Source organism: Neodiprion virginianus, chromosome 3 (genome assembly GCF_021901495.1).
Source record: "Neodiprion virginianus isolate iyNeoVirg1 chromosome 3, iyNeoVirg1.1, whole genome shotgun sequence".
NCBI classification, from domain to species: domain Eukaryota; kingdom Metazoa; phylum Arthropoda; class Insecta; order Hymenoptera; family Diprionidae; genus Neodiprion; species Neodiprion virginianus.
The window spans coordinates 40345346-40364993 of NC_060879.1; the positions used below are offsets into that span (position 1 = coordinate 40345346).

General features: G+C 37.7%; 2 protein-coding genes across 2 annotated transcripts in view; both read right to left on the bottom strand.

Annotated features, from left to right (window-relative positions):
- Positions 1–4624, bottom strand: part of LOC124300995 (uncharacterized) — a 69973-nt gene extending 65349 nt beyond the window's left edge. The window contains exons 1-2 of the mRNA XM_046755569.1: positions 4248–4624; positions 2295–3177 (exon numbers count right to left, since the gene is read on the bottom strand). Coding sequence (XP_046611525.1) covers positions 2295–3084 — 790 coding nt within the window. The 5' untranslated portion in view covers positions 3085–3177; positions 4248–4624. The remainder of the gene's footprint in view (positions 1–2294; positions 3178–4247) is intronic.
- Positions 4625–5227: 603 nt separating this feature from the next.
- LOC124300996 (E3 ubiquitin-protein ligase MYLIP) overlaps positions 5228–19648 on the bottom strand; it is a 139520-nt gene continuing 125099 nt past the window's right edge. Inside the window, exons 3-7 of the mRNA XM_046755571.1 lie at positions 13879–14119; positions 10360–10529; positions 9748–9964; positions 9424–9621; positions 5228–9314 (exon numbers count right to left, since the gene is read on the bottom strand). Of these exons, the coding sequence (XP_046611527.1) occupies positions 8976–9314; positions 9424–9621; positions 9748–9964; positions 10360–10529; positions 13879–14119 (1165 nt within the window). The 3' untranslated portion in view covers positions 5228–8975. The remainder of the gene's footprint in view (positions 9315–9423; positions 9622–9747; positions 9965–10359; positions 10530–13878; positions 14120–19648) is intronic.

A 19648-nucleotide genomic window follows, 5' to 3' on the forward strand; every position in this document is an offset into this window, starting at 1 on the left:
CATTACATTAACGTTACTAACTTCAACCTCGTTGAACCACAGGGTCGAAGCCTTTCATTAGTTATTGTATAATTGTTGGTCTACGAATAAGAATTAATTCGTATGTATGAGTTATCACATCACCACAAATAAAAGGAGCGGGAAAACGAAAGAAAAAAAATGCAACAGGCTAAGGCCAATTTAAATGAACCCGTAGCTGTGTATTTATCGCCAGCAGATATTGCATGCCAAAGAAATTGAACCATATTAATGCTGAAGAGCAAGAGTTCTCAGTAGGTAACGATTAACTTCACGTCGCTCAAAGTATAATGGTGTGAAAATTTATAGGTAGAGATGATAAAGTTTACTAATTCAGGTAATTGGATCAATAATAGAATTCATAGCGTTATATTTGTTTCTTCATCCACTCAACCAGTTTTTAAAACTCGCAAACTTTGGCAATGATTGGAAATATTGAAATATGAATATCATCAACTGTGACATACGAGACTAAAAGAGTTACAAGGATGTAATAGATTGCGTCACAGTGAGCAACGTACACGTAAGCCAGATGATAAACCAAGAGATATCAAAAGTGTAGACCAATTCGTTTTTTGATATCGTTAAAAAAAAAAAAAAAAATCAAGAGAAACAACTGATTACCAAAATCGATATGGCGCAGTTGTATTCTAGGACCTGGGTCATTCCGCTTGGATGAAGTAAACAAACCGTTTCTTTGTACGATGCACTCCCTCTCTCTCTCTCTCTCATGAAAGAGGTTTCAAAGAGGGGGAAAAAAGAAATAAAAGTTTGCTTGACCTCAGATAAAGACCCAATTAAAGTGAAGAGGTCGATCAAGAAGTGGGAAATTTTTGCTCAACTAGATATACATAGATAGATATCGACAGATGTGAGACATTGGCTTACTGGAGCAATAGAAATTTTCTACTTTTTTTTTTTTTCTAATTTTTTCACCTGCGCCAAAAATGATAGTTTAATGTCAATAAACGCAAAGTTGGCATTACGTTAGAAAATATCGTAACAGATGCTAGTGCCAAGAGATATTTATTGCTAACTTGTGTTACAGATATTTCTATGACATTGGAGGGGGGCTTAATCTATGCTTTTTTAAATTTACTATTGCATCATTGTTTACAGTTAAGTGTAAACACAACAGTCCGATGGAGCATGCAACACATGTAACGATGATGCAAGGTTTGCAAATGATAATGTTCGGTAAATGTTAGAGGTGAAATCAATTATTAGCATAAAAATTAACCATGAGGCTGTGTTCGTTTGTTACAAAATATTATACAGAGTTTTCGTGACCAATTAATAAAAAGTTTCTTGGCGTGGTTACCGCTGTGCAAACACTAGCTTGCAGTTAGTATCACCTTTATAATTGCAACATTCCAAGCCAATTTATGTTTGCACAATTCATCTGTTGATTTTTAATTCAAGAATATTGCACAGGATGTCGACGACTGTAACCTGAAACTGTACTTGTCAGTGTGCAAAAGCTACCCCTTTTTTTTAATTATAGCACCATCCTGATTGAACTAGCAATTTAATTACCGTGTATTTAAATAGGTGTAAATATCCATAACCAAAATTTCAAAACAGTGATTAAAATATGCATTTCTCACTCACTCAAATAACTGGGTGCAAGAGTGGACTTTTCTTTGAATACAAGAATATTTTGCGAATGCGACAAAAAATTGAGAAAAAATCCTAAAAGTGCAAAAATAACGAAAGAAAAAACTTTTTTCCCACTACATTAGGCCAACAAATTGGTTATGTAAATCAATTCACTTCACGCCTACTCCAGCAGATAATTTATGTAAATTTGCAAAGTTCAGACGTGAAACAAAGTTGCAAGTTAAAATTCTGTCATTCTTTTATCTTTGTACATTTTATTTTTGACTCACCAACCTTTTCATCTAACCAATCAATTCTGAGTCTTACGCTACTCGACTGGATCAGGAATTTTTCGAATTCACAAACATTGATCATGTTTCATTCGGTAATGACTATTTTCAAAGAAGGATCTGATCAGAATATTCTGTTTTCATTACTCCGGATTGTGAATACACATACATATTCTTCAACTCTTTGGAAACTCAACTGATTGCCTGATTCAAGGATCAGTCGGTCGACACCCGAGTCTAAGCGAGTAAAAAGCGGCTGTTGGTAGCGCATATAAAATATTTCTATAACATATTATCACTATCTATGCCTAAAGAGTAAATATTGAAGATGCGTTCTTCTGATACGGACTCTCTCACCCTCTCTCTGATTACACGATAAATATTTACCTTGCGGTTGAGGTGGTAGACTAGGTTGCGGTGCTGGCGAGCTTCTGGGAGCATGTCTTAAATCTAATGCTGCCTCGTTGGAGAGTCTAGTTTCATCGACGACTTGTCGAGGGCTCTGTAGCCTCTGATGCGGTGACTGTAGTCTTTGATGAGGTGACTCCATGGTCAGTCTTGCTTGTTCAAGATGTCTCGACGATTCGGCAGCGTTAGAATGTGGCCTTTGCAGTTCAACGGAATTAGACGGTGGTCTAGACTGTTCGACTCTGGGCGAGGGGGAATTTGGCAGTAATCTTGGGGACACGCCGACCGGCCGACTCTCCTGCCTTGTCTGCGTCGTCGGCTGTTCGTTAGTGAGCCCCAAAACTTGCGCCGCGTATTCCCCCTGGAGTGCCATTTCTGCTCCAGTAAAAGGACCTCCGTCGCACCGCTTCAGCCAGTAAACCCTCTGGTTGTGGGGCCTGGCGTCTCTCTCGTAGCTGTCCCATTGCTGCAAGAGTAGAGCGTAGCAGAGACTACAGACTTTTATGGCGCCGCTCCTAACCCCTTCGCCTCTGTAGCCAGCCGGCGGTTCGTGAGACTCCAAAAATGGAAAATATGGTTCGCTGGGCGAAGCGCCTATACTGGGTTTTACTCTGAGCCAGTATTGCTCACTGTGACCCAGGGTTCCGCAAACAAAACAAATCCTGGGTCCTCCCCCCTCGTCTGACATCAGTGACACGCAGGCCGGATTCACCAGCGATTGCCCCTCTAGTCCCGGCTCATTTTTCACATACAACTTGCTTTCCATCATGTCAGGAAACCATTGAGTTTTTTTTTTTCACTTCTCGTCGCTTATTATCTTCTTAACAAAATCTGAAGCGACTAACCAGCATAGGTTTCAATTCTGCAAAATGTAAATTCATCATTATACGACGCTTTTACTGTCGTGACATCAAAAGCAAAGCCTAAGCAGTAAAGAATAGATTTTACTAAAGTAAATTGGTTGAAGTTTGTTCGGTATAACCGTGCAGGAAGCATGACGCACTTGAAACGACAAATATTGGTTCGCAATCTAAGGGAATTTTGGAACGGGTAATTTAAGTGTGAAAAAACCGATTGAAAATAATAGAACAAATTTGATTGGCAAACATGTTGGACAAACTGAGCATGTACGCAGAGATTGTTCTAGGAGGGTACAGAGAAGAGAATAACTGACAAGAGAGAGTATGTGAGAGTTGGTGTATCCAGTTTCAATTAACACTCACGTCGGAAGAGGCATCTGAACAAACGAGATGTGGTGCTGTTAATTTGCATAGACAAGGTAAGAGAGTGACAAATAAATAATGGTGCAGTATATTCATGGGTAAGGATGAATTCGCGATATTGCGAATTGGCATTGAGGGTTCGGCAGTTTGGCTAGTTTTTCTAGAAAAAGCATAAGCCTCGATTGGAGAACTCTTCTATTTCGAAGTGGCAGCTAGAGGAAGGATAGAAGTCTGGTTTCATTGTATGCAAATGAGTTTATTTGGGTGCAGCTGTGACCCCATTCCCCGTACGACGTACCGAAAACGAGTGGCATTCCGTGTCGAAAGAAAAACGCGATCGGCAGCCTCGCCGAGGAGAGGATAACCTTCGCAGGAGGGGAATAAGAGAAGAAGCAGGTCGAACAAACCCGTAATGAAAACGACAGCGAACTAGTTTTGAGAGGAGGCAGGCGGCGCACAATGGTGGGAACTTTTGATCGTTCCGAGCAGATAACGCGATTTGGAAGCCGAGATATACGCCCGCGATTGCCGCGAGGGTTGTCGCGAGTTTTTTCCACCACTTTCGAAGTGAAATCGGGGGTGACGGAGGCGGGAAATAAGGTATTCGCTACGTATTCCCACTCAATTCGGCTGCACACTGGCGGATGCCTTCCGAAATACGCACGAGCCGCGGATGAGGTAGGTCTTTGTTAGGGGCGACTTCACTTACGTTTTTGATGTTTTAGCGAATCACATGGGACGCGCACAGCATCGCTAATTAGTTCGCGAAGGTTAGCCGAGAAGCGTAAAACGTTTAGGAGAACCAGGGCCCTCTTATCTCGGCCCCTAGTCTCTGCCATACGTTCCCGAACTCCATACAGTATTGCGGGGTGTCACCTTCAACTCACTATTAGACACAGATTTAATCATATTTAGATCACCGACGCACCCTCGGCTCAACGTTTAACGCGTCTTTTATCAATTTATACGTAATTATGCTTATTTTATCTTTACAGAGGCTAAGAAAAATACATTTTTCCTAATGTGTAGCACCGCAACTTTGATCTCATTCGGCAGCCATGTTGTAAAATTCCGATTCGCGTCCCATGATGCCACGCAAGTCCATCATATGACAGTGCAGACTAATCGGCCAATCGGAGGCCTTTGCGCATCCTCGCGCAGCTCACGGAGCGATGAAACGCGCCACTCTTACCCGGCGCGCGATATTTCGAAATATCTTATATCAAATTCGTTTTTTCCACACACCCGTCGTCTCGCCGACGTGTCGCGACCTCGTTAATATACACTGATCGAATGTCTCGTTCGCGATTTCGTTCCTTCTTTCGGTATTGATTGTTTTAGCACAGGTACTTGGCAAACGAGAGAATAACTCTCGTTGGCAGTGCTATTATTTTTTCAGCTGAAATTCCCCACTCGTGTGTTGTATACGCATTTCGTACCACTATCAAGTATGTATGTAGTACCTCTAAGAACGATGTTAACTTAATTACAATATTTACTGATTTTGAAAGGAAATTTATTCATAGCTGCTTTTCTCAACTAGTTAATGACGAATACAACTTCTTTTTACGTCACGTCGAGAAACGAGTAAAACTTGAATTCCTTTAGCACAAAACCAAGTATTTTACCTGTACATGTTTTGATGGAAAAATGAGGAAGCGGTGTGTGGGTTCATAAATGAGTTGAATATTAACGTTTTTTCAATGATAATTTGTATTTAATCATCATCATCATCTCAAGAAACATAGTACACGGTATTATGCCCGCATACATAAGGTGTTTTCGTTCGTTTATACCACCAAGGATGTGGTGTTAATACCTTTTTTTTTTAAATTTAATTTTCTTCCTTCTTTAATGGTAATACTAAAAAATAATTGAAAATACTTTCAAAATACTCTTTGCAAATAATTAATCCTGATGACTCTCCGTTTTTACTACAATACAGAGATACAAACTACAAGATTTTTTTTGTCTTTTCGTTTTTTCCTTCCAATGTCTTCTATACAGAGAGATAATCACAAAAATTCATTATTAGGTATTTAATTATTATTATTATATTTATATTATCATTGCTGAATAGACACACAATAGTAGTACAAACATTTTTTTGGGTAAAGGGAGGGAATTGGGTTGGGGGATGGGAGGACTTCAATTTTAGTCCAGTCATCAAATAATCATCGTGATAAACTTTGGAACTACATATTATCGGACCAATTACCATGTTTGCAGAACATTGGTACTGACTTTCTCAGCAGTTACAAGTTACTTGATAATTGCAGTACCGATACAATTATACAAACAACTTGCTTCATGCCCCGAAGAAAGAAATATCCCGAAACTCATTCTCTGTCCATTATTATCATTGGTACTCAGGGATGAGATTCTGCAAAGTTTAATAATGTGTAGTAATTTGAATGACAACGGACTAAAAACGAAAAATTGCATTGAATTATTTCGCTAGTGTTGCAAATTGCAATCGTATATGTAACGATACTTTATACTTGATATAATATGTTTTCTTTAACTGTATGGACATGCTTAATTGCTTATATCAAGGGAAAAAAAAAAAGGAAAAAAAAAATTATTACCCGAGGCAATCATAATTGAATGTTCACCTCGGTTGCATGTGAATACAAATGAATATTGAACAGTATTAACATTATTATTATTATTATGCCTTATAAATAGTTACAGACTAAGTTTACATTGCATTGATGTCTGACTATAACAATTGCCTTGTCTCACTTCTTCTCTCTTTTTTCTTTCTTTCTCACTCGCTCCCTTATTTTCTCTCTGTGTTGCTCGACCATTCTCACACTCGCACGCATACTTAACAAATCGTTAGGTTTTTGATATCGGCATGAATCTTAAATTCTAATTCCTTGAAACACTTCACAGAAATGATAAAATAAACGTAAAAACACAATAAGATATATATGTAAACTGACTTAGGCTAAAAGTTGAAAAGTGCATACAAAGAGTGTCATCTTAAAGTTTCCAAAAGGAAATAGAAACATAAAAGTGACGAAGGAAATGCCAGAAATTTCACTCAACGGATACAATATTCATATGAATTTGTGCAAATTAATTTTCAATTTTGAGGTCAAGATTGTCGTCGATAATTAAATTGTCAGGGCGTGATACATTAACGTGTGTACGTGCTACAAAATTTCATATCTCAATCAACACTCTGTTTCTACGCATTTATAATATCCAATTATTGAATTAATGTATTGTGGTTTTTATTATGTCTTGTTCTTACAATTATCAATCGTGGACCAGTCTGGTATATAAATCGGATTTGACATTTGGTGAACCTATGACTTTTACTCGTTTGACCCCTCCCAAGAGGTTATCGGAGCTACTCATTTATACATACGAACAGATATTATGGTAACAACCCGTGCCTGAGCATATACGGGATGTTTAATAAGTGGAGAAGGTTATCGGCTTTACAGAATTACTATAGAAGCAAACTTTTTTGCTCTTGCAAGGATATGGTTGTCAGATATACGAATCTAGGACTCTATATTAATATTCATTATTTTCTTTATAGTACCTCTAATTGTATGCATATCATTCTCGATCAACAATAGCAACGACATTAAAAGACCAGATCTGTATAGTTTAGGATCACGTTGTCTGTGTGCGTCTTCTTTTGGAGATTTATTTATTAGAGATAATTAGGCAATCCTGAGATTACCGAGAAAAATATCTTCATAGCATATGCATATAGTGACCTGTACAATCTGGAAACTCACTGAAATCATAACATCATTGACGCTTGCATACTATGTCCAAGACTTTGATAATATAAATCAGACAATACTATAACTTTTTTTTACCGTATTAAACATATGTATCACTAAAAATATCGAAATTGCGGGTCTTCAGTTATCAGCTTATTCGTGTGTTACAATCTATATGTACACAAGCCCTATGTATACGTATATTAAATTTACCAGGGGTCAGTTTCTCTGATAAAACTTTAACCTCCGCACTTAGGGGTCACGTCTGATTCAGTTCAGCGCAGAATAAGTAAGATAAAATAAAATAGCATAAAAAATAAACAAACGTAAATTGTAAGAAAGACCCTGAATTTGAGGGCACTGAAATAAATTGTATTGTACATTGTAATGAATAAAAAACATTGGTCCATTTATCACTTTAAAATAAGAATCCCTTAATAACTATGCAATTCTTTTTTTGTTAATTATTATTATTATATTTTTTTTCGTATAGTTAATTTTTATTTATTTTTTGTTCGTTTTCATCGTATTGTTATCACTGATATCTTAGTTATATGACTTTTAAAAATACCACAAAAGTTCTGTATTTATGATTTTATAAATTTCTTATTTCCTTTCATTCAATATCCTCTTTGTTCACAGCACTTTTATTAGCGAATATTATCTTTGAAGATTTCTAGAGCCCATTCGTGATGTGATTACACTTCTAGAAACTGAAACATTATATTTTCAACACTTAACAGAGATATGCGTCATCTCGTTCGAATTTCTAGTAATATACACAACGTTCAATAGTTCAGTTGGCAATAAACAACATCTCGCAAAAGTGTGGAGTTCAATTGGTTTTTTGTAGAAATCTATCACACTGCACGTTACATTAAATCATTATAGTTCAAAGGTGAAATGGTACGCTACTTTTTGGTTTTAAACATCAAATTTTATTTTGCATCTGAAACAGCTTTGAATGTATCATCGAGTGTAATCAAATAATGCTTGGACTCTATAGTTGGTGAACTTACCTCAAGCAGCCTTTCCTCTTACTCCACGATTTAATGAAAAGACAAACACAGATGTTCCTTAAAAAATAATTCCTCAAGCGGGATGTACCGAAAAAACGAGACAAGAAAAAGGTGAACTAAAGTAAAAGCCGTTTTTTAGACCGTTTTTTTTTTCTCTGATACTTTTTGCCTAATTTTTCGAGGACTCGACACGTTAAACTTAGAAAATTAGACTGAGTCAGTAAGATTCGAAAACTCACAAAATAAAGGTAAAATATTGTCATTCGATATACATATAATGTATTTGTACAGTTTTTATTCATATTCCGAAATCGAGAAGATAAGCGCGCCTGATTTCACGCATTCAATTTTTTAATGACCCTGTCAAGAAATTGTAAAAAATGTATATTTCCCTCGTCAATTTAATGCTGCCCTTCTAACCAAAAACTAACCGACGATGATCAGGCTTTACAATGAAAAAAAAAATAATTCACAGGATCGGATGTCTATTCTCTTTCAAAGAAAATGGTAACATGTATCCCGAATTGACCAGGAAATGACAACGACAGACCTTGCCCACCAAGTGTTTGGACGCTGTACCATGTCCGCTCAATATATCCTCTCAATCCTGCATGTGAAAATTCTAACAAATTTTTGAAAGGCGTTGAATCTACGCCTTGCGCGGCGCTCTCAAATATTGCTATTATTGTTATTGATGTTGTCATCACTTGTGATGATTCTCTCACTGATCATTTCTTCTGGAGATGATTTGACGCTGAACGTTGGTCCGACCACTTCTGAGGACATTTTGAAATTGTGTTTATCCACGTGGGTCAATTCGATTGGTAGATAAATTGTACGACAGTGATCGATGTCTGCTCTACAGAGGGGACAACGTGAACAGCGTCTAGCGCACTCCAAGCAAGCGACGGCATGGCCGCAGGGAAACAAGGCGGTGTCCAAACTGCGATCCATACAAATTCTGCACAGCATCGCGTCTAGAAGTCTCGCCAAGCATTCGCGTGATTCCTGTGTGAATTGAGAAGAGAAAAAATAGATTAAAATAAGAGTCACACGGCATTGTTCATCAAATTGAAAGAAACTAAATTAGATAGAAGCGTGGCCACGATGGAAGTACCTTGCATTTAGGATTGGCGCAATCTCCGCAATCGTGCCTATCTATGATCTGATTCTCTTCCGGTAGACTGATATTCGCTGCCTCGCAATACAGAGCTCGTCGAGCATTGTCGTACACCTCTCTACAGGTTCTACGAATGTCGAAGACGTACTTTTTACCCAGCGTTGAATCCTCGTTAAATATTGAAATAATTGTTCCCTATAATCAAACGAGTTATTAGTATTATTATTGTTCAATAGAAGAAAAATGTAGATAGAATACTGATCTGACCAGGCTATTTCAAAGATGAAAATATATGCCTTATACATATACAGTTTAAATTACCTTCAAGTCTCTTATGAACTGGGCAGTAACGGCGCTCCTGACAGTCTCGCAGCTATAGAAGGCATGTTTCTCGGTGATTGCCCTGTACAATCCACTTGCCGATTGGCTCGAGTCCAATTTGAAATTCAACGACGTTTCCACTCCGTCAAGGGATAAGTAAACTAGATGAAACATGCGACGTTGAGACATGGCACTTTGAATCGCCGTGTACGGGATGCTGAAACAAAAAGCAAAGGACCATCTCAATCATTGAAACGAAATTGCTGGGTAGATCAGCGAAGCAGTAATTCAACTGGATAAAAATATTTTTGCGGGTTTCGACGAGAAAGAAATCTTCCAAGTGAGATATATAAAGTAATTGTTTTATCTACAGGGGATAAAATGAGGTGTTCCTTCTTTATCGGTGGAGCTCCGGCCGGCTAATGCCGAATCGCAGTAAAACTGTGGAAAGCGGACGGTGCTGCCTCTAGCGGTGAAATAAAGTATCATTGGGGATGAATTATTGCGTGTTATAAGTATTTACTAGCCGAGGCAAAGAAGCGAAGATACCTTACAAAGCAACAAATTCGAAAGTTACGTCGACGCGTGTTATTATCTCTTTAGAATACGCACTTTTGGGTCTCCTCGTCCGAGCCGCGGTATACGGTGATTCCATGGGGCCCCACGCCGATCATTGAAACACCATTGTAGGCGAATTTGCTGTGGAACATCTCTTGGCCGAATGTATCCAAGTTGGACACTTCTTTCAAGAGCCAGTACTCGGCGGCGGATGCTTTCATCCCCTGGGGAAATAACACAATAGATTTGTATCGATCAGATTCCAATATATAAACACCTCTGTAACTTTAACCCAGAATATTCAACCCTTCATTTGAAATTTGTCGAATTCGAAGGTCGGATTCCGAACAAATCCCGTAAGATCTCGGAGGGCCGACTTTTTGGACCTCTGAACCCGTCAATTTTACAATTTTGCAATGTACAAAAGCAAAATTTCAGCTTTAACTTGAGCTAATTGTATGGTAATTTTATTCAAGTGTTTAATCAATAAAATTTACCAAGAATATAGTAAACACACAGTGAAAGCGATATAAAGGCGACTAAAGCAATAAACTTTTCTGAAAAACACGTATTTCGATACGTAATGAATATCTATATGATCGTAAGTTTATATTTTATTTTCATCCTATTTAAATTCATTGTATAAGTGTATTTATCCCAAAAAACTGGTTGTAAGATTTTAATGCTAATATGTCAAACGCAGGATCTTCTCTGGTACATAAAAATTCTACAGTTTTTAATACAGAAACATGTTTAAAAAAATGCGAATTGCCTTATATGTTGTACAAGTTTAAACGCCTCAATCGGTAACCATTAATTAACATAATTGTCTGTAATTAATGGTTCTTATCTAACAAAAAGTTGCATATTCTGAGTACATGAATTTCAACAGTTACTATCGAATCAAATTTCCTTTCAAAGAGCAGGTTCACAAAATTTTTTGCCGCGAAAACCGTGTATAATTTCTTATATTCTGAACCACTTGGGAATATGCAAATAAACAAACTAAAGAATTGGACAGACGAGAACGCGATTGAATTTGCATAAGCGTGCCCGATGACATTTTTGCTCGAAAACGAGGTCTTTAAAGATTACTTTTCTTTTCTTCTTTTTTTTTTTTTTATCCTCAAAGACTATTATTATGAAATTTGAGAATACACCCGATTCTTTAATTTTCTGCATCTTTGTTATACCTATATACATCTACAGAATAAATGTACCGGTAAATGGCCGTTTTGGTGTATTATGCTTATGACAATACCGTTCTGACCATTAACCGGTATTATCATCCGATTTAACTGGTCGTTTACCGGCGCTTTTACACCGACATTATGACCCTCCCGTAAAAATTTTCCCCACCTTGCCGAACGATATTACGTGTACTCGATTGTGTCGAGCAGTTTGGGATTCCTGTATGTCTCTGTAATGGAATTCATGCGATGGGATTCACCCACTCTGTTATGCCGAGCTCACATGTCGGACAGATTTGCATACTCCGTGGTCGGTGTGTGCATATAATATGTATATATATATATATATATTAGGGTGGTCCTTATTTGGGTTGTTGACGAATTCCGACAAGTGCGCCCCCTAGACACGTTTGAAATAAATTAAAAAAAATGTGTGCGAAAACGGAGCGCTGTAGTCCAATTAGAAGATGTGCCTGTAAGCTCGTTTTGTTTTTCATTTGAATAACATGGGATTTTCAGACTACTTCAGTCATTATGTTTTTGAGTTGTCCCCATGAACGCAAAAAATTCTTTTTTCACATGAATCTGTTGTTCATGGATCTCGTAATATCGTAAAATCTTTCCCGATCCAGAAAAACAGACGGCGATCAAAACATTTTAATTTTAATTATTACTTTTTAAAAAAGTATAAAGTATAAACGATGTGTTTTTAAATACACTAATTGAAATACATATTTTTTCCCACATGTACAATTATTTTTTTTTACAAACTTATGACGTAAATAAGACTGCCTTTTAATTGGTGAAATACTGTCAAGCACCAAGCGGCTAAAAAGAGGTATTCTCGCGTTGATCAATTTGCCGTCGTGTATAATATCAGGGGGATGGGGGGCGTAAAGGTTGTGATAACGACTTGTGGAAAAATATACGCGTAGTTGTACCCATGAACAACAGATTTATGTGAAAAAAGAATTTTTTGCGTTCATGGGGACAACTCAAAAACATAATGACTGAAGTAGTCTGAAAATCCCATGTTATTCAAATGAAAAACAAAACGAGCTTACAGGCACGTCTTCTAATTGGACTACAGCGCTCCGTTTTCGCACACATTTTTTTTAATTTATTTCAAACGTGTCTAGGGGGCGCACTTATCGGAATTCGTCAACACCCCAAATAAGGACCACCCTAATATATATATGCACATATAACTAAAGGTCAAACGCAGTGTGCAATAAAAGCGATAAAATTATTTATTATAAATATATTCACATACACGCGAGTAACATCGACAAGGTAAATGATGGCCTTGCTCAAATAAACTACTTACGTAACTTACGGCTCACGAAGAAAAAAAATGTACGCCAAATCATGTCCGCCGACAAGAATATTAATATATATATATATATATATATAGGAAATAGAACGTAGATACGACAGGTTATTTTTTCCTACGCAATCAGGAAATGGATGAGCGCGATAAATAATGGAGTTGCTAAAAAATATCGCAAATCCATATTAACGCATTTAGGATTTTACGATTAATATTCAAAATCGAAAAAAAGAAGAAAAAAAAAAATCAACAAATGAGAACAGGTATTGCAGGTTGAATTAAGAATTTGAAAAAAGTTATAACGATTATTAAGAAGAATCATTAAGGAGGAGCTTGAAAGAAAATTCACGATAATTTCGCAACGAGTTAGAACATAAATTTCGCAGTTTTGTTTTTATTTTAATTTTATGTAACGAGAAATAATTTTAGTTCAATATCTATATCGATGACGAAACGTGGATATTTTTCATACAATTAATGACTTCGGTCCGTCATTAAATAGGCGATTGGATTTTTGCGAAAGCAAAAAAAAAAAAATAAAAAAGAAAAAAAAAAGGATTACACTGAGAAAAATTTCATTTGTTACAGTAACTAGAAAAATGGAGTCAAACAGGTACCGTTAAAAAAAAACTGTTTGAATATTGTTGGAATTAGGAAAAACGAGGTACGCCTAAACATTTTGCGCTATCGTCGATCCATTTTTGGTAATTGCGACGCAAAATCAGTTTCTGAGGTTTATTCTACTTTCTTAGTTAAATAAGGCTTTAACGTCAATTTAGTCTTGCACAAGCATTAAATTTTCGCAACGGTTACAAAAAAATATAGCAACAGTGATCGTAATTAGAAAGAATAGCAACGGATACTAGACTTTCCGGTAACAGCTGGAAAACTAATTTTCATTTTCTACCTAGAACTGTATTTTTCAATCATGGTAAAAAATGAAAATAGTTAAGGACTGAGCGGTAGCCGGAAATAAAAATTTCTCCTCAGTGTACGTTGATAATAATTTGTTGAACAGCTTTAACGCGCAGCTAACCAGACATTTCTCCTCACCTTGATATCTTTGTGCTGCTGCACGATCTGATGCAGAAAATCATGCGGTTTTGGGTCACAGGGCTCGTTGGGCTGGATCTGACAGCATTGGGAGTAAATCGCATGCGGTGGCTTTAGAGCGTCGTAATCGCCGCCTTCGGCTTGGGCGATCAACGCGACGAGCCATGCGGCCGATGCCCAATCCGACACCTTCAGCCTACCCTCGACAAGTTCCAGTCGGGAGTGGAGGTAGAATTGGTGTCTGAAATGAGAAAAGTGACACGTACTTTATACGCAATTGCACTAGCTCACGATGAATGAAAACACTCTGCTTCCTCAGCAATATCCCAGACAATGTCAATTTGTAGAAGCGTTTTTGTACGTACGATAAAGAAAATTTTTACAGAGGTTAAACATCGAATTCCGGCGAATAAAGATTGTAGAAAAAAAAAAAAAAAAAAAATTTGATTAAGTAATTACTGTTTCGTGATGTCGTCACATTAACGAATATCATTTAACAGTTTTAAGCACAATGATTCATACGGTTTAGTAAATCCAATTGGTTTATGGAATGTGGTCAAGTTGACCGTATTATAAGCGTCGCTAATTGAATACCGCGATCAAATTATTCGTTACATCGTGAATTTACACAAATGTTTCGTCGAAGTGGCAAAACACTCGTCGCAACGTATGGAAAACACTTTCTGGCGGTAGAAATAACATAAGTGAATCCTTATTAGGATGAGCTTAGGGTCTCGATGGTTTAGGAAAATTAATACAGCTAAATAAATCGTCGACAGTCAAGACTTAATTCTACAGAAGTTTTCATTAAGTGAATTCCCAAAATGACTCATGGTATAATAACGATTTTTTTTTCCTGCGTTCTTTCATCATACTTTCAATTTATTACGATCTAGCTACATTTTAGTTTCGTAGAAAATGAGTAAGTTTGTTCGCATGAATTTAATTTTCAAAGGTATTTCCCAGGTGAAAGGATCGTGTATTAAATCGATTCGCAGTTTAAAGTAACGAAGGTTACTTCTTAACAATGTGAAAGAACTAAGGCTCTCAGAGTTGTTAAAGGTAATCGATCTTCCGCACTCGTTCCGTCTTTCCTTCAACTTTAACGTACATAATATTTCAGTATATATTATTATTATAATAAAAGGTATAGGTAATTAAGCTCGATGCACACATACAATATAAGTCGCATAAGATGTACTCACAGATGTAAATCTCACCTGATTGGAATAACCGGCGAGAGGCAAATAATATTCCCGCTGAGTGGGAATAATTGATGCTTAAAATAGATATTCTACAGAGATATTCCACCGTGCGGCAAATTTTCGCCGTCGCGTCGCCTTTACTTCCCCTCCCGAGTCCTTTTTCCCCAAGGGACTCACTATGCGAAATTAATAATTCAGAATTGCCACTTGGCAATCTCTTCTCTTCGCTTCTCTTCTCTTCTCTTCCCTTTCTTTTACCACTACCTTCGTGAAATTTTTATGAGAAAACTTTTCAACAACTTGACTATAAGGCTAGACGAAATTACAAGTTGAATTTATGACCACGGCAGAATTGTATACTGCCGAAGGATTAAACCTCGTCTAAAAATAGTCAGAGAGAGAGAAAAGAAACGAAGCTGCGAAATATAAGTCGATGAAGGATGAAATGTAGGAAAAAAAAAAAAAAAAACGTAAATCAACCTTCTGACGACTTTACCGAAATAGAGGAAGATGAAAACAATCTGTTTGAAGCGTTCTCGAAGCTGCTCATCATCATCTCGACCCCGAGGCCAGACGTTTTGGAGATTTTTCATCAAACGTTTTGCAACTTATGAAGTACCTGCCAGAGTGGAATTAAGGCTCAAGTAGTGCTCGGGATTATATCGAGCCGATTCTCCTTCGTTCGCCAGGCATGATTGGCGCCCAGAATATTTTAGTTCTTTTTCTCAATATGGCCTCTCAGACGGGATGATGAGTAATCGAATAGTAAATAGATTGGGATGATATATTTTCGTATAATACGAGAATGAATTCAGTAAACGGAAAAAACAAGTAACAACTTTAGACAATGCTAATAAACTTTCGAGTTAACCATTTTTCCTTAAAAACGAATAGTTGCATTCCTCAGCAACACAGTTTCTTCATCTTTAAAAATCAAGTCAAGATCAAGTCCATTGCGATAAAGAAAATGAAGTATAAATTTCACAGTGTTTATAATTTTTTTTTTTTTTTTTATGTACATTTTAAAGTGCTATTATAATTTGTTGCATTTCGCGTATGTGTAATGATATTATACATATATGCGTGTTTGTATTTGATGGCTGACTTTAGACGGATTAGTGTCATGGACGTCATTTTTGCTCCTCAAACTATTATTACTAACATTTTCCATCTTTCCCTACTTGTATTTATCTCAACTTAACTCGGTTGCTAGTCATAAAATCTGATATTTACTTTACTTTAATTAACTGACGTAATACTATTTCAGGACTCATGTTTCACCACACATTACATTTTTCATATGTTATTTTTGCACACATATCTATCTATCTATCTTCGAAAAAACGGCGCAATAAAGCAAACACAAACGACGAAGAGCCACGCAACGTTCTCCGCGCGGTATTCCCGATATTTCTAGGTGAGACTGTGTTGCAATTTGAATAGTTCGCAATTGTCTGGTAGTCGGACTTTGTTCAAGCTTCCACAAGTCAGGGGTACTAAAATCTCAGAGTTCTCAACTCAAACTCCGAAGCTTCGAGCATTGCTTCCGCATTGTTGCTTTTCGCAATTATCCTCCAGCTAACACAGCAAGTGAGTTACGAACTGCTTCCATCACGCAGCGGCTGGAAGATGAGGACTTCCGAAGTTTTCGAGCAGCGAAACTGCGGCGGATGATGCATTTTCCAAAGATGCATTTCAATCTTATACCACCGCGTTCGCTGCGAATACAAATCCAGCTGCTAAAACGGGGATTAAAATTACCTCGATTTTCCGTTCACCAAATGCAACTATACTGCAACTTCCGATGAACATATAAATAAAATCTTAGAAGCAAACTTTCGTAATATCCTTGCCAACGAATTATTGCATACATCGAATAAGTTTTCGTCCCTTATACATACACGACCCTGCATCTCGATGACGTTCTGAATTACCCGACGCAAAATTATACGAAAATAAAATCCAAGACTCCGTAATAATAATAATAACAATAATAACAATAACAATAATTCTTGGGCTAAGAACACCTGAAGAGTACGTAATTTATTATCCCGTTTATACAATTACCGCAGAGATAGAAAACAAATTTGTTGTCTTGATAAAAACAATTTTCCGGGACAGTGGTTTTATCCCATTTGAGAAATAAAAAGAACGCCAAGTAAATTTATACGAACAATATGTCCGACTGTACAAAGCACGCGAAGCTTACGTAGTCAAGCCTGAATACCAGGCTTAGAATGATCGTGATGAATATCAAGCGCCTACTTTTCATCTACCTCGACGTAATTCATTTCCTGTAATTATTCATTTTACGGGTAATTAGTGTTTACAGGGAAATATTTCCGCGGAAAAATTTTCTCTCCCCATAAATTACAATACATCTCGTACTTTGTATTCGGTTCGCGGAAAATTAGGGTAAACTCTCAATTCGCGTTACCGAGAACACGCGAGGCGAAAATTAAACACTCATTATTCCTTATGTGTATATTGTAGGAGTACGCGGAATTTCTCTGTTGTTGTTTTACGCCCGAGCCAGCGGTAATGGGGTTATTTTTTTAACCCTCGTATTTGAAATTCTGAACGAACGACTCTTGTTCTATTAATTATCAATTAAGACAGCTAGACTAAATTCACCATTCGCGATAGAATTTCGTAGCGAAAGATTACGATTTCAGATGATTCGATGAATCGATATCTGTAATTATTTTACCGGATCGTGCAGGATAAATAAATCTTTGTAATATCTGTGCAAGTTTTGTGAAAATCCTTTTACACATGCAGAATGACGAAACGCAGGTTGCAGGGATTTCGATTATAGATTGCCCAAGATTTCGCGAAATGTCACAGAGGTATCGATTACCGCTTCCATGCGATTTATATAAGCGATCACGTGTGGAATTGCAATATGTAGAGAATACCAATGACAACTCGGCTGCAGACCGACAAATCCGGAGATAAATTGTTTGTTCGGCAAAAAGCGTGAGTCGAGATTTAAAAAAATTAATACCCGAACCAGGATTGACGAATGTGGAATTGACTGAATAATAGAAAATCACTGATGAAGATATTACGAAACAAGATAAAAAAAAAAAAAAAAAAAAAAAAACAGGATTCTTTACAACTTTCCTCTCGGTTTCTGTTGCAATTCGGTAGCAGGGAAATTAGGGTAGAAGAAATTTTCGTAGGCCAAGTTTCTCAATTACACCGAGAGACATGAGACGAGATGAAAGCTAACGAGATTTATCACTGAATTGGGTTAATCTAATTTTCCCGTAATACATTATACGACGCGTATGTATACAGCTAAGTGTAGCCACTTTGGGATTCAGGTAGGTACGAAGGATGGTGAGTTTCACCGGCAAACACACCTTGGTCTTCGTTTGTATAACCGCGTTACGCGATTCCGCTTTGATACGAGTAATTATACGTACTTGAGTATTTCACGTTTGACCCAACCTGCTGGCTGTGTCACGATGACTTTTACTTCAAGTTGAAATTTCCCAAATCGACTCATCGATTCGCGTTCGTCTTCGAACGATCGGTATGCCTGCGTTTCTTTTTCTTCTTCTTCTTCTTCTTCTTGTTCTTCTTCAGCCAGCTTTCTTGCCTTCTCGCCAGCATAGGTACACGGATAGAAAACCGCAATTTATGACACAGGCACAAGCCTGTAGTAATATTTCCATTGTAAATAGAAGACAATAAAGTCCAACAGGTAGATCGGTACGAACACAGTCCGAACGGACAACGTTGAATAATGAATGAGCCACGGTCCGTCCGTCTCCCTCGTTTCTGTCAAGCCACGCAACATTTGATACAAAAATACCCACGTCCATACTATTCGCCGCTTTTATTCCATCAGCTTCAACGCTCCCAAGGTAACTAACGCCGATATTTATTCGATTCGAACTCCGAAACGTCAACTACGCAAACGTAAAGCCGTTGCGAGTTAGTCGGGTCTCGTTTCACGTTCAGCTAAGCGAAAACAGCTTGGCATTCAGCTGTGGGACCAACTACAGCTAATGGCCTCGCCTGTGACTCGTTCATTGTAATTATTATTATCGGGGCCGAAATTCGAAGTCCATTATCATTATCGATCGAAAGTCAAAGTCCATTATCAAAGCGCATGCCTAATACGGTTTCCCGTTAAGATCGTCTAATCGCAGCTCCGCAAGCGCTGTCCTTTCGGATCAGAGCTGCGACGACGATAAAAGGAGAAGAAAGGATGTAGGGTACGGTGATTAAATGAAATACGAAAATTGATGGAACGACGAGGTTACCTTCAGACGCAATACGCAGCCAGTATCCGATTTAAAACGACTCCTTGCCGAGGGGGTTCAGAAATGGAAGTGTTCGCGGATTTAGTTTCCGACAAAAGTTCCCCCGTTCCAGCTCCGGTCTATGAAAAGGGTCGGTTTTCGAGGGCTCACTCACTCGACGGGAAATAAGGAAGGCAGGGAGCGGGAAAAATTCTACGACGTGATTTCGAATAACGAGAGCCGAGGGGCTCCGTCTAATAATCTTCGCCGTGTGAAGAAGGTGTTCGCAGTGGTGGTGAAAAACGGCGG